The following is a 15,368-nucleotide window of genomic DNA, read 5'->3' on the forward strand; positions in this document are numbered from 1 at the left end:
AGCCTTCTCTGCAAAAAACATACAGTTTAATGAATACAAAGGTTTTAATTTAGATAGGAAACTACGCAAAAAAGCTTTAGCTATAAAAACCCCTTCCTCTAAACTCTTAAGAGTCAGATGCCCAAGTTGCATTATTTGTCTTGGAAAGAGCTATTTTTTGCCTGTACTTAGGTTTTCAGGAAATAAATGAAAGGTTAAGAGATCTCTTCTGAACAAACATCAAAACTGAAAAAAATCAAGTTCTTGTGCTGTCAGTACGTAACTTCTAACAAAACATTCTTTACATATCGAAGGTGCAAAATCTCCTTTATAAAGATGAATCACTGCTTCCAGAACGGTTCCATTAACAATTACTCAGTTGACACCGTAAGTGTCATCGTTTCTTCCACCCAAGTGCAAAAACCCCACATAATACTGTTACTGTAATGCTGTTCTCAGAGTGAATATAGCTATCATTTCCATAGCTTTGCTAGAAAGATACTGGGTGAGTTTTTTTAGCAGCTGTCCTTGAAGACTGGAAGGCTTCACCAACATTATGTGTGCACGGAATATCATTTCTGAATACTTCTCCCAGTTCATCTTTTGGACAGAAGAAAACAAAGTAAAATACCTGAAAGCACTGAAATGCTGTACTTAAAGGCCCACTTGTCTACCAGCAATTGAGATCCCAAGAGCAAAATGATACATGCAAAACACTGACAAAAAAGCAAATAATATTTTTTTTTTTAATGGAAAAAGGGGGAGTAAAACAAAGGTACTAGTGGAAATTAGTGGAAAATGCAGTAAGGTAGCCAGTCAACATAATCAATAGATAAAGAAGCATACTGATATCAGTAACTATTCTCTACAAGCTTGGTTCATCCGGTAAGTACTGGTACAGAACACACTCAAAGTGCCCTAGGCCTATACAACAGCTGTAATTTACCTCCCCTTTGAAAGGAGGGAACTTTGCTTGAACTAGGTAATGGAATGAATGTTTCAGGTTGATCATATTTCAACACAAATGCAAAAGCATAAACAGCTCATTTAGAGAACACTGGAGAGTGGGAAACCATACACTGAAAATAAAAGCATACATTCTTGTATTTCTGTATTGCCTTTTACTTCCTAAGTGTCTACTGTTGATCACATCAGCAGGAATCAAAGCAAGAATCTATCCTAATATCTTGTCTTACCAGGTATGGCAAGAGAGGCTTGAAGGTTTTGAGCATATCTTGGAAGATTTTAGCCCACTGATTTTCACAAAATAAAAAGCAAACCTGAGGCAGCAACTAAACAAGATTTCAAAAGTCTAAATACCTAAATTGTAACTGCATGCTTTTTAGTATTCAATGACTTGGCCTCTAAAAATTAATACCCTAATACATGAGATCATTTGGATTTAATTTTAACTTTGTGAAGTTTTTTCCAACATGTGGTCTTCCCCATTTCCTCCCCCCAACAATGACTAATTCAGTTTTGTTCCAGATCTCCAGTAAATTACTAGGCACTCTTATTTCCCTAATAGGTAAGAAAACCTAAGGCCTCTGGCAGCTTCTAGCTGACGCCATCACTATTTCCACACCCCCTTTTTTGACAGGATTGACGGCAGACTAAGCTACCATCGCCTTCTCCACAAACTTACACAACGCCAGCGCTCTCCTCCCTGATTCTAGAAAGCAGCCCACAAGCCTAGCTGTCCCTCAGCTCAGTAGAGAGCAGGGTGGAGGGGACAGACAGGTGAGGCCCCATGAAACGGCACTGTCCCGAGGCCGGCGTGCTGAGGCGAGGCGGGGGCAGCCAGCCATTCTAACGGCTCGACCCGATCATCGCAACCATTTCCTGCTCCGCCAGAGTAGCTACTGCTGCTCCGGCCACCTTCACGTACAGCACCATACCCACTGCGCCCAACCCGGGCTTGCTGCCCCGTCCAGATCTCCTCCAACCTTCCCTACCCCAGTCTTCCCGCCTCTCCGCCGCCGTCAGGCTGCGGGCTGCGAACGGTCCCCCGAGGGCGGCATACAGTCACGCCGCCCGCCTCTCACCTTTCGGCAACAGCAGCTTCACCTCTCCGTTCTCCTCCTGTCCTGCCGCACTCAGGCCGCCGTCGCCATCTCCCACCGCCGCGACCAACTCTAGGGTCCCGTGCTTCCTCCTCTCCTTGTCCCGCTTTTCCTTGGCCCTCTTCGGCTTGGCACTCCCTCCTCCAGCGCCGGCCTCCCCACCACTACCGCAGCCTCCCGTTTCGACGGCCAGGCGGTGCCGGTGGTGGCGATGCTGGTGCTGCTGGAAAGAGGAGGGGGAGGCGGACGAAGGCAGCAAAACGGCGGGCGACAGCAGCTTCCGGGGCAGTGGAGAAGGGAAAGCGAAGCCCCCCGTGCTCCCGGAGGAACCAGAAGGGAGCGCGGAGAAGCCCCACGCCGAGGGATTGCTGTAGCTCGGCACGACCGCTGGCAGAGACATAGACTGCTTGCCGCTCCCACCGCTGCCGCCACCACCACCACTGCCCCCTTCACCGTTGACACGCTTAGTACCCTTCAGGCTCCTCTCATCGGCTGCCTTCATCTTCTTGACGGCTGGCTGAGACCCACGGGAAGCCTTCGTGTCTGGTGCCGGCCTGACGCCAAACGACTCCTGCTCAGGCGACGCCGCGCCACAAACAGCACTCGGCGCCTCCGCCATTTTGGGCTCCTGCTTCTATTTACTCTTGGCTAGCCTCAACCGACAGAACCGGGTGGGGTGGGGGGGCGCCCCAGCTTCACCCAATGGGCAGGGGAGGCGCTGGAGAGACAGCGAGCTCAACCAATCGCAGGACGACGAGGAGGCGGGTTCTCAACGGATTGGGGGGCGACAGGCTCGGCCTGAGTGCGCAGTCGGAGATTGGGGGGGAGGGGACGGCGCTCCGCTGTCAGGGCGGGCGCAGTTGCTTGGGACTGAACTGACGCTAGACCAAGCCCGGCCCACGGCTGCAGCGGGTGTGGCGGGGAGCGCAGGGCCGGCAGCCGCCCCGAGCATTGGCGGGTGGAGCCGGCCTGCGGCAGCTGGAGGAGGAGATCTGGGCCTGAGGGGACGCAGCCGGCGGAGTAACTTCTCCGGGTTTCAGATGGTTACGGCGGGAGCTAGAGGCGCTAGCGAGCTGGGAGCTGATTTCCTTTAATTCTTCAGGTTTGGGGCTTACCTGCTGCCAGGACTGTTGAGGGGATCCCTGAAGCCTCGTGGGCTGTTTGCTGAAGAAGGCTTCTGTTTAGGAAAGTTTGGAATAGCACCTTTCCCAGGAGCTTACACTGGCAGTGGCCCATGAAGTGATGCTGCCACTCTCTTAAGTAGAGGCAGCCGCAGCTCTGAGGGTAAGCCTTGTGTCCTGGAGTTGCGAGCGTTTGCTCAGTTCGCTGAGGTTGCAGTGACGTTTCTGGCTGCACCCGAATTTTCCACATTCTCAAATCATCAGAGGCAGTCAGCTTAAGGCCTGGAAGCTCTCGTGGGCCCGATAGGAGGAAAGCCAAAGCTGCGAAAGATTTGCTGCGGTGTGAAATGCTGTCCCACCGGAATAGTCGGATGTTAGTCTCAGCAGGATCACCGCCACATGACCGCTATGCTTGGGTACAGACGTCGCACCGCTGCTTCCTCCAAAGCCTGTAACATGGAGCTTGTTGTAACAAATAGGAGCACCCCCACCCATGCCTTTGGCATCTACAGCTGTCATAGGTTCCTGCTCAGGTACGGACTGAAATTCTCCCAAGGCCTAGAGTAAGCAGGAAGCAGTCACAGAAATAAAAAGAAGGTGAGCCCTTGTTCCCTGGAGTTTTTGCATTGCCCATCTCGTGCTCTCCTCAGCCATATCTGCAAGTCTCCTCATCACAGTGGAAGGAGCAGAGAGGCTACCATGTTAAATGTTATCTGGTAGACTACTGCCAAATCGAATTGCTTTGTGAAGTTTCACAGATGATCCATTAGCAGACAAACAGGGTTTTGAGGTAAGATTTCTTCACTTTGCAAACTGTTTTCATCTTAGCCACAAGTGGTCAGTCTCAGAATAAGCTCACCCCTCGCACTCTGTATATCTCCTCTTTTGTTTTGCTTTTCCAAATTGTGAACCAGGTGGAATTCAGCTCAGTGTTCACCCCCACAGCACCAAAGAATTTTCTGTATCCAGCCAACTCGACTTAAAGGTTTTTCCATAGATCATGAGAGTGTAACCTCAAACTGTATTTCTGGCCATGATGGGAAAATGGCATCTGTGTCAAAGCATGGGAAGAACATTTCACAGTACTTGTTTAAGGAGTAGTCAAATTTGTTAGCATCCAATCCCAAATGGAAATCCAGGTACAAATTTACTCACACGGACATAGGCTAGTAGAACTAGAATAGGCCTATGAGTACTAAGGTCACTTTCAAATCCCTCAGAAATGTGTTACTTGTATCAGAAGGTGAGAAAAAACAATCCATTTTAACACCTCCAGAGTGAAAACTGTTAGGCACCTCATGGCACTCTCAACCTTGCAGGCTTTCTCACCCATTTAATCTTCTGTGTTGGTATTGATACCAAACCAACAGTATATTAAGTTTATTCAATAAACTTATACTTCAGATAAGGCACAACTGTATTCTCACACTCTCACTCTGAAAAACAGCAAACCGTGTTTCCTGAGAGCAATTGATCTCTGACTAGAGTAAATGCTGGGCATGCTTTTGGGCCAAGAGACTTGGCCACAACTTCTGTGCAATCCTAGAGTCACTTAGGAGTGCAGCATCATTTCTCTCTGCATGTCAGGGTTAAAAAGATTAATAGACTAATTAGGCTAGATAGCTACATATTTAAACAGCTGAATGTCTTTAAATGTACACTTGCATTCATGTAATTGATTCTTCATATTTCAGAATTTATTGGACAGGCTGAATGCCTAAAAAAATGCACTGAATTGTAACGTAACATATGAATGGGATTAACTTGAAAGGGAGTTCAGGCACTGGAATGGGCTGCCCAGAGAGGTGGTGGAATCACCATCCCTGGAGGTATTAAAAAATATGTAGACGTGGCACTTTGGGACAATGTTCAATGAGGATAGTGGTGTTAGGTCAGTGGTTGGACTCAATGACCTTAGAGGTCTTTTCCAACCCAAACAATTGTATGATTCTGTGAAAAGAAAACTGGTGAGTTATAGCTCAAAAAAGGATGTAAAAACTGACATGTAAACTAATGTGCATCAAACTGACAGCTGACAACACACTACTAAACTTCAGTCAAGCTATTGTTTCCCTTGCTTTTGAAAGTAGCATATCATGCTTGTGAGCATTAAACCAAGTTTTTAGAAAATTCAATTCAATCAAGGTGACAGAGCACCTGTTAAGTGTAATTGTTGCTTGTTGGAAAGCCACATGACTAATGGTTGGAGGCTTTCTGCCATCTCCTAACCATTTGTCAGCAAGGAAAATTATAGGGCTCTGGAAATCCAGAAGTGAGCTCCGTGTTTAAGATCCCACACTCCTGCTGCCACGTGGCAGCTAGCTTGGTGGACATGCTCAAGGACTAGGTGTTGTCTCTTTTACTTGTTCTGTCACTAATCACACAGATGCATGGAAGTGCTACACTATAGCTACAGCAAGCATGCATTACACAATACTGAACCCAGATTTTACTGTGTCTTCCTTTCTGATGCTTTTTACTGTCATTAAACCTTTGGATGCTGGTGCACAGACCACAGACAGACGCTTGTGACTGAGAAAAAATGAGAAACTTCAGAATAAAAGATATCTTTGAATAAATACAAGCAATATACCTCACATAAAATACAGGTTAGAATCACAGAACTGTTCTGATGTTAATTGGAAACCGTGCAATATATATGTTTATAAGAAAATTATACAATTTCAAGAAATACTGTCAAAAATACTGACCCCAAACTATTATGGAGAAATATAGTCACGTCTTCTGCCACAAGTCCAGTAGCCCACAATGACTGCACAGAGGTTTATAAACTCAGGGATCCTCTTTGAGAATCAGTTCTTGGTAGAATTACTGCAGCATGGTACAGACTCCATACATGCAGAGGGCTGAGGAGCTTAGCTGTTTTAATAGAAGACTTTAAACTGATGATAGAAACATTATCAATGTGCTTTTCTCTGAATTTTCATATGCACTTAGGGAAAGCTATGAAGATTTGCTAAACCATGAAAACCCAAAAGAAGACAAACCATAACAGTAAAAATGCCAGGCACATATCAGTCCAGAACCCAACATAGATTAAAGATAAGTTTAGCAGAGTTTGGCCTGTTTATTACAAATGTGCTATTTTAATTAGAATAATGATAAAATGCTGATGTAATTGTGTTTAATCAAAACATTTATATAAATACCTGTCTTGTTTCAGTACCTAGGGAATCTAAAGGAGTGGTTGCATATGGTGCATATGCTCACCTAAACTTTGCCACATTATAGACATCTTCTATAAAATGAAAATCTATGTGTAAGCACAACAGATTGAGTTACCGTTTTGGCATTATAGTCTTAGCTGCCTACCAAAGTGATGCTCCAGAACCTTACTCAGGTCTCCAAATAGAGATACAATTTTCAGAAACACTGTTTAATCTCTATAGTTTCAACAGTTTGCTGTCCATGTGCTTACTTCCTTGGTTTGGCATCTGTTGAGCTCGTAATTCAATCATGGAACTCACTGTGCTAAGAATAAATTAAAAACAGTCATTAACACTTAGACATATTTATGCTGGCTTCTGTAAGCAAAAGTAGCTAAATGTCATTTTAATGCTATTAATTTTTCCTACAAGTCATTAAAATTAAATTTATTCACCTTGGAAATAGAGGAGAAAGCATTCTTATGTGCACAGAATGGATTTACAAAGGGGGTTTCATCACATAAAAGTGTGATTGATTTTAAAGAAGCCCAGAAAAGCCTCATTTTCAAATTTTTCAGACCAACCATCAACATCCAAATTCTTCTGTAATTACTACCCAAACAACTGAACTCACTGAGACAGTGGGGACTAACTTGTTTCATAACTAGGACCTGCTGACATCATGACAAGCCTTGCTGCATGGCAGGTAGTAACTTCCACCTCGCATAGTCCTTCACAAGGAACAGTATCCCCATGCCTAAGCAACGCAAATGTGCAGCCCAGCATCTTTGATTAAGCAGCTGACAAAGGCAGGTTTGTGCCAAAAAGCCTTTTTTTATAGCAAAGCAGGTCTCTTTTTCTGACTGCTCAGAGGTAGCGGGTTAGAAATTTGGAAGAGGTACAGAGCAGACAGCTGGGGACAGTAATGTTTTGAGTTGCACCACTTGGCTGCCAACACATTGTAAAATCCATAAAAAACACAAAAGGGATTTTACCTGCAATTATTGTTTCTTGGTTTATGTTTCTTTTTCAAGTAGCTATATATTATTGTCACAACTGTTCAGTCTTTTTGACTTCTTTTTCTCACTTATGTTTAACGTGCAAAATGCCATAGCTCCTGTATTTCTCTTCTGAAGAGGATTTCTAGAATGTCCATTGTTCTCCAGTGCAGATTTTTAGGAAAGTTAAAGTTACTTTACCAAAGTACTTACTTCAGAGGACAACAACAGATTATTAATTTTCAGATTATATGGACAACTCACAGTGAGCCAGCTAAACAAACAGGAAAGGACAGATGCCAACTTGGGCAGGTAGCACTGAGGGTGATGACTGCAATAAGGCAAGTTTCACAATTGGAATCTGAAGGCCACAGAGTGAGCTACCAGAATTTTGATATCCTGAGAAACTACCTCCACCCATGTTAAATCCAGCACATCTCACAGAGGCTACAGGCTAGGTTTAAGCAGAAGGTATTGTACTTGCTTCTCATTAGAACGTATTTATGCTAAATAAGTCACCCAGAAATGTTTAAACGTATGTACTGGATGGCACTTAGGGACCTTGAGATCCATTCAGGATGGAATGGGTAACATTGATATAAATCTAACACATTGCTTTCAACCTTGGACCGCTGTCTTGGACGTGAGACAGAACCTGGCTGCTGCCAGCCTGCTCAGATAAAATCACAGCTGTCCTGTACATTGTTACTTGCATAGTCTTGCCCTGGCTCAGAGGCAGGAATTCTAATGGAGAGCCCCACATTCCAGTAAATCCTGGAGAGGATTTCTTGTCTCACCACAGCCCAGAGGCTGCTCCAAGTGAACTTCCTTGTGCTGGTTGTTTTTGATGCTTGGAGATAGTGGGGAAGGAGAAGGAAGGGAGAGAGATAAAGAGAAACAGATAGAAAAATCGTCCACATATAAAATGCATCTTAAGTACTGAAAGATGAGACACTGAAAAGTGCTTGCTTGATACATCTACTTCTTACTGAAATAAAAATTGATTCCAGCCAGCCTGCTGAACTGTGCAACTGAAGAGTGCAGAGTGTGTACAAGAAGTCATATACCCAGCTGTCCTCTCTCTGGCTCTTACTGTCATGTACACTTCAGTCTCTAGCAAATCAGAGATTTCTTCTGTTGTTTTAAATATTAATTTAGACAGGCTTGTGATGGGGTCTGTCAGAGCACCTATACCTTTCATGAGTTATGAGGAAGTGAGAAAAGGAGCCCTGAACTGCCAAAATACAGAGCATTCAGGTTAGCGACAAATGGTGGTCCCTTCCAAAATACTTTCCATGTGATCTTGGGGCTGCAGCCGGGCCCCAGAGAAGAGCTGCCACACTAGGAGCCAAACTGCTCCTGGAAGCAGGGTTGAGCTGGATCTTCTAGATTGATCTGGAAGATTTAAAAGAGAGACCTTTTTGGCTCATGTAGCCATTCTGACTTCAACACCCAGAGAAGGCTGGCAAGTGTCTGAGGTCCTGAAGAGGCCTGATTTCTTTTTCTTTCTTCCTTCCTTCCTTCCTTCCTCCCTCCCTTTTTCTCTTCCTTTCTCTCTTTCTTCCTTTCTTAGCATAGAAACACTCTGTCTTGAAATTACCTCAGGCTGAGAGCAGGAGAAGGTAGAGAAATGAATAATGACAAGTTTAAAAAGAATCTGTTGTTATGTGTAGATTTTAAGACCTCAAAGTGACACCTGAGTCGAAGACTCAACGAGTCCAAGACCACCCTCCCTGTTGTGGAATATCTGCCTGAGTTGAGTTTTTCTAAATGGAAAATGTGAAAGGCAGAGACAAGAGCGAGGTAAGTTCAGGACAACTTTGACCACCATGCAGTTTCCAAACTCTAAAAGCTAATTTATCTGTAGAAATATTTTTTGAGAGTCTGAAAATGTATTTCCCAGAAGGGTAGATTAAAAAAAAAAAATCTGCTTGAGAGTTCTTTCCAGCTTCACTAAACTTAAATTGATTTGCTGTCTGAGGACACAGAAGGGGAAAGAGCTGCTCAAGAACAATTTTTGGAACTATTAGGTGTCCTACTAGTCCTAAAGTATAAGGCTGATTTACACTATCAAAATAATTACTTGCATTGCTTCCTTCCTATCAACAGAGGTTTAGATAAATGTGCATTTATTACTCAGCAATGGTATCACACAGTGACACTGCTCAGGCATCACTTCGAGGTCTTAAAATCTACACATAACAGATTCTTTCTAAGCTTGTCATTCTTCATTTCTCCACCTCCTCCCCTTCTCAGTCTGGGGTCATTTCAAGGATCAATTTATCCTTATTAGGTCCCACCACCCATTTTAATCCCACTGTAAGGAGTAATCTTCCCCAGGACCTGATCAGGCAAAACCAAGATGGCTGGTACACAACTGCATGTTTTGTAAGAACCAACCCCCCACCAATTTATTTGAAGAAATGTCTTCCTTGTGCTACATTCCTGTTACCCAACCACACCTCTTTTGCCCTGCTGAGGATCTGGAAACCTGCTTAACAAGTTCACTGCAGCCGTTTTTTTAGCCAGAGGCAGACTATTCCCTCTGTACTTACTACAATTCAGCTCTTACCATCTCTCTCCTCCTAAGCCACTGCTCCTTGTTCTTCCTGACTGTCACACTCCTTACCACACACCAAGCAGAGACCGTATTTTATGAACATGTTTTAGGTTGTCTATCCAGGCAACTTCCTTCACTTTTGAAGTGCTCACAAATTAATTCTCACCTCTCATGACCTGAGTTATGAGTCACTTACAATTAACTTTTTTAAGAAACCATTTTACCAGTACTTTTGCAAAGCCTGATGGCATGGACTGTTCACATCATAGGAAATATAACCTTGGGTTCTTTGCTGGAGTAAACAGTGATGGCTACTTCAGTTTTTAATTGTGTCTAATGAAACAAATCAGAAACTATGTTACTGCGTTTTAAGAAAATTGCCAGCCTTTCACTGCTGGATTCAACTGTGTCCAGACACATGGAATTAGACCATACCAGACCAGTGTATCCAGTGCATGTAGGAGTGAAATCCTAAAAAGAGAAGTGTGCTAGATGATGCTGATAAAAGGCATAGGAGACAGCATGAAGTCAAATATTCACCATAAAGTATATGCAGTAAATTAAGAAACTATTTTGGAGGTAAAGCAAGTAAAAGGAGAGCAACTACATCCAAAAGCCATCAGACAGTTTGCTTGCTTCCTTGTAAGATTTGTGTCTTCTTCCTGCCAGCTTCTCCAGGCTCACCTGAACAATCAATTCTTACACATGTACAAAAAGCGAAACCAGCAAGAGAGCTAATAAGAACGTGAACAAATCTAGCAAAAGATGTTAAAATACTCAGATGCATGAACCTGGTTTTCTTTGTCCTTCTGACATTAAGCCTGAGATGTAGCAAGTGGAACATATGCTAGGATGAAACCACACACCAGACTTCTGGTGGCATGCATAGAGTCAGTAAGTAGAAAGCTCAGCAGAGTCTTTGATGCTCCATGTTTGAACAATGGGATCTTCTTTGAAGAAAGTTCAACATTTCATTTGCCTTAACAGTCAAGCTCTCCCTGGGATTTCAGCACTACTTGCCCCAAAGATCCATTTTCTGATGTGCCTGTGATCTTTTACATTAAGGACTGTAACTGTGGATCAAAGTGAGAATGGTAGATGTGAAAGAACTTGCACTTCAGCAATGCAACTGAGCTCCGTGGGTTTCAGCTAGTGAAGACAGAGCTAACCACCCTCCCTACAAGAGCCCCAGAAGTACAAACATTTACATGTGTGCTTAACCCTGCAGATGAATGGCTGCTTTGAGCTCACTATGGCTGTTTACATGCATAAGCTCCTCACCTAACTGTCTGCAGGATGTAAGTCAAAATGCAAACCCAGTTTCTTGCCTTGGCTTCATGCAGATAGGCTAGGTTTTCAGAAGCAAGAGTCAACTGGTTAAAGAAATCAACTGCTAAAACAACAACTTAATACATCAAAGCAAAAGATGTTTCCAGGTAAGTCTCTTCAAGGAGAGACTACCCTAGAAGTTCAGACTGTGAGACTTGAGCACACAGACAAACATGATTGGATTTATGCATTGTTATAAGACTGTGAATACTAAGCTTTTGCCATGAACAGTCTTAGAGGTGATGAAGTTCAGCATTTAGTACCAATCTTCAGGATGATTAGGAATACCATGGTATTGCAGCAAACAGTATTTGATAGCTCTAGTTGATGGCCCCACACTCAACAAGTTTTAAGTGCATGCACTGAAATAGTCAGATAGTCACATCAGAGAGAGCCTTGTTGCTCCTGGTTGTTACTAGGACTGTTACTAACCACTTTGCAGACTTTCTAACAATCTTAATAAGCTTAAAGTATGCTGAGGGTTCCATGAGGCCAGTTAGTGTATTTGCACTGGCTTGTCACTGCCCCAGCTACACTATCCTAGTTGAATGCATTACTTGCATTTAGCCCTGCTTTTGAGCCCACACATCACAATGTTCTGTGGAAGCTGTTTGAACTTCGAGTTAAAGAGCATTTAGAGGTCATGGGAAAGGCCCTTCTTTGGTGAAGGGCTGCAATAATTGCAACTTGCTTATATTGCTGAGATGCTACTTCACTGCCAAGCACTGAGAAATCTCTCTCAAGTGGTAGTTACATGCAATTGTGTATGCTTGCATCATTTGCTCAGTTACATGAAGCCAACATTGTCCTTAACTCCTTGTTCCTCCATCAACCCCCATATTTCAAGGTGATTTTAATTTCTAGTCTCTCTTCAGTCCAGCCATGTCTTGCTCTGACTGCAATGCTGCAGGCAACAGCTTTATACTTAGAAGCTCCTAAATGCCACAGGCAAATCTCAGCTGATTAGAGGCAGCTGGGACTGCATAGTGCCTACAGCTATACTGAGCTGGCTGGCTCCCAGGACAGAGCCTGCACCCTGAGCACACTCACTTCCATTCTTATCATCCAGTTGCACTTGAGTCTTTGCCACCAAATCACACCTACAGCAGAAGCAACACTAAAATCCCTGGAAGCAGTTTGAGCGTGCTCTCCTTAGCACTGCTGTTTATGCTGCGTAAGTAGATGCACGTTTTCCAACAGCATCAGGAGCAGCCTTGATTTTTATGGTGTGTCTGGACACATAATGAGTTCACAGTAGATGGCAAGTTCAGCTTTTAAGACTTTCAGACTGAATTAGTGGAACCCTGATGAAGCTTAAACACCTGAGAAAAGTTCTGCCCTTATTTCCAGCCTGTACTTACAGAGAAGTCTACAGTGTAGGGAATTTACTTCAGCTTATGCTTGAGCAAATTAGGTCACTTTAAAGTGGTTTGCACTGATGTTGCTCAAGAAGCCCTTGAACAGTGAATCTTCTCTTTGGGCATCTATCCATCACTGTCACATCATGTTTATTTACTCTGATTCCCATTACCCTTCATTTCAGTCCAAGACAACTAGGTTAATGTTCACCAGTTCTCTATGCATCAAGGGAGATGACAGGTGCAACAAATACACAAAATTGCACGTTGTTGGCCTGTTGTTGGCAGCAAAGACAATGAAGAACCTTTGAGAAAGAGTAAGCCAGAGCCTCCACACACACATCTTACTGGTAACATCCCAGGCAAAGCCCAGATAGCAAAATCAGTTGTGCTTTTTAGACCAGCTGGGAGTGGCGGTGCATAGAGAGAAGTCCACTACCTAGGTATGGGAGGTTTTCACTGCAGGTCCGTATAGCTGTTCATCCTCAAAGAAGGGTAACAAACTGTTTAAGTGTCTTAAACCTTTACAGATTTAAGGGATGGTGTGGAAGTGACTTTTACAGAGAAACCATGACAAGTAAGGGCTCCCGTTGTAGAAACTAAAATACCTCTGATTCAACTCCTCAAATTCTCCTTGACTTCTGCCCTCCCTTACCTGTAACATCTCATCTTTCTTCCAGCAACTGCATGCCATTTTTGTCTTCTCAACTTTTTCTGCTTGTCCTCATTTCTATCCTATCCTTGACCTCCATCTTGCTGTTGTCTTTTGCTCTTCCCTCACTCTACAGCCTTGAGTGTCTGTGTAGGTGTGTACAAGCAAGCAAACATAATACTTGAGCTTTCTGCCTCCCAAAACATTCAATATTTGCTTTCATTTTCACCTCCATGCTCACTTGTGTTCAGCTCCTGAAACATCTTTTTTGGACTGTGTCCAATCTAGCTCCTCTCTCATACCGGTTTCCAAAGGCTTTCTTGATTTCAGATGTATTAAATGCAGGATCATTTTCCTCCTTGCACTGTCCTGGAAATTCTTTTCCCTGTAGCCTATATGCTTTTTCTGACTTGTTTTCAGTCTTATAAACTTTTTTAGTATGCTTCAGGAGAGTCCTCCCCAGGCTGTCTAGCAGCATGGGCACTCTGAGTAGTTCATAACAAAACCTACTATCACATAGGTGTGTTCTTATCCTCCAGGTGCATCTCTTTCTGCACAAAGGACTTACACCATTTGTTTTCTCCTTTTATAGATGCCTAACCATTAGCAGAAGCTCCATTTGGCTTAATCAGGCCTTTTCTCCTGTTTTCATTCTTCTACCCTTTCTTCTCATCACTTGCTGCAACCAGCCCGATCATCACTGATGCCTATTCCATTCCACCTGGCTTTCTTTCCAGGTGCTCTGATTTAGGCTAGTCAGATCTTGCAGGTCTTTCCTGCTGAATGTGTAAGTCCTTAGCTTCCCAGAGTTCTTGCCCCTTCACCTTCACAAACAAAGTATCTTGCTTAGAGCCTTGAGAGGGCAGCTGCTATCGCGACTTTTGCTCAGTGCCTCACCTACCCTCATCTTACCTCTTGCTCTCTTTTCCATCACACTAAACAGAACAACTTGTTTTCAGTTTCAGTGTCCTCCACACCCTTATTTTTGCCCTTCCTGCTAAGAGATCAGCTTTTGCATGATTGACCCTGTCATGCCAGCAGTCACTGTCCTCTCCCAAGTTTTAAGGCCAGCCTTATAATTTCTCCCATGGTGCCTCTCAAGTTTGCAAGTTTCCTTCAATCCTTCCAAAGACATCTCAGTTTGCATTCCTCCTTGACTGAGACAAAACATAGGCTTAGTTAGATCACATTGGCATTTTCATGTCCTAACACAGAAGTTATCACATCTTCCTTGCACTCCTGTCAACCTTGAAATCAACCAGCAGTGGTTATGTTACCCCATTAGAAACATGGAATATGTACTTACTATATATGAAAGTACCAGCCACTAACTCATACCAAGTGCTGTATGATACAGTGGGAATTACAACCTGAAACAGTTTAATCCTCAAATACAAATGTCTTGCACCTGATCTGTATTCATTCTTTCATATCTATCTGCAAAGAACCCCAGTCCAACATTTCAACATATAAAAACTCAGAGGTAATTTGAGATTTTTCCATTGTTCTGCACAGTTCAAGTTAAAAACTTCAAGTACATGTAAATGCAGCAGGTTCTCTTAACAGATAAATAAGAAATTAAATTATTGAAGTAATGCTCTAATTAGTAAAAAGTAGAAAGCTGACTGCCAAATCAATACAAAACCTAAAATATGCTGCACAATGAAGATGAGCAGAGGCATTAGTAGAGGTCAGACTTCTTCTGAGTTGAGTATTCCCATGTTTAAACTGTGGAGAACTCATTTTGCACTTGATGTGATAATTTACTGCATGACTTACTCAAGATATTAAGGTATGTCTAGATCTCTGTTCATTGGTAACTTGCAAACTAATGTCCTTTGATTCAATTTCAAATACACAAAAGCAAATAAAGTTCTTGGGTTTCGAAGCAGCTGTTAAGGCTGGATAACATTTTGAAATGATGTGAAGCTATCCAGCACCAGAGTGCCCAACACAGCACTTCTGTCTGTACCACCCACAAAAATGGATACAAGTAATGACACTGAGCAGGTTTTACCTTGCACACAAAACTGTCAAGTTTACGTGAAATGAAATAGGTGAAAACAGGAAACTCAGATGAATGGAAGCAGGCAACAGTGAGCTGTAAAACAGGTCTGGCAAATGATGCACAAATCCATACA

The 15,368-nt window shown here is 43.2% G+C and overlaps 1 protein-coding gene across 1 annotated transcript in view; it reads right to left on the minus strand.

Annotated features, from left to right (window-relative positions):
- RSBN1L (round spermatid basic protein 1 like) overlaps positions 1-2,661 on the minus strand; it is a 41,590-nt gene extending 38,929 nt beyond the window's left edge. Inside the window, exon 1 of the mRNA XM_054399467.1 lies at positions 2,025-2,661. Within this exon, the coding sequence (XP_054255442.1) occupies positions 2,025-2,661 (637 nt within the window). The remainder of the gene's footprint in view (positions 1-2,024) is intronic.
- Between the last annotated feature and the right edge of the window lie 12,707 nt (positions 2,662-15,368).

This window comes from Indicator indicator, chromosome 3 (genome assembly GCF_027791375.1).
Source record: "Indicator indicator isolate 239-I01 chromosome 3, UM_Iind_1.1, whole genome shotgun sequence".
Taxonomy (NCBI): domain Eukaryota; kingdom Metazoa; phylum Chordata; class Aves; order Piciformes; family Indicatoridae; genus Indicator; species Indicator indicator.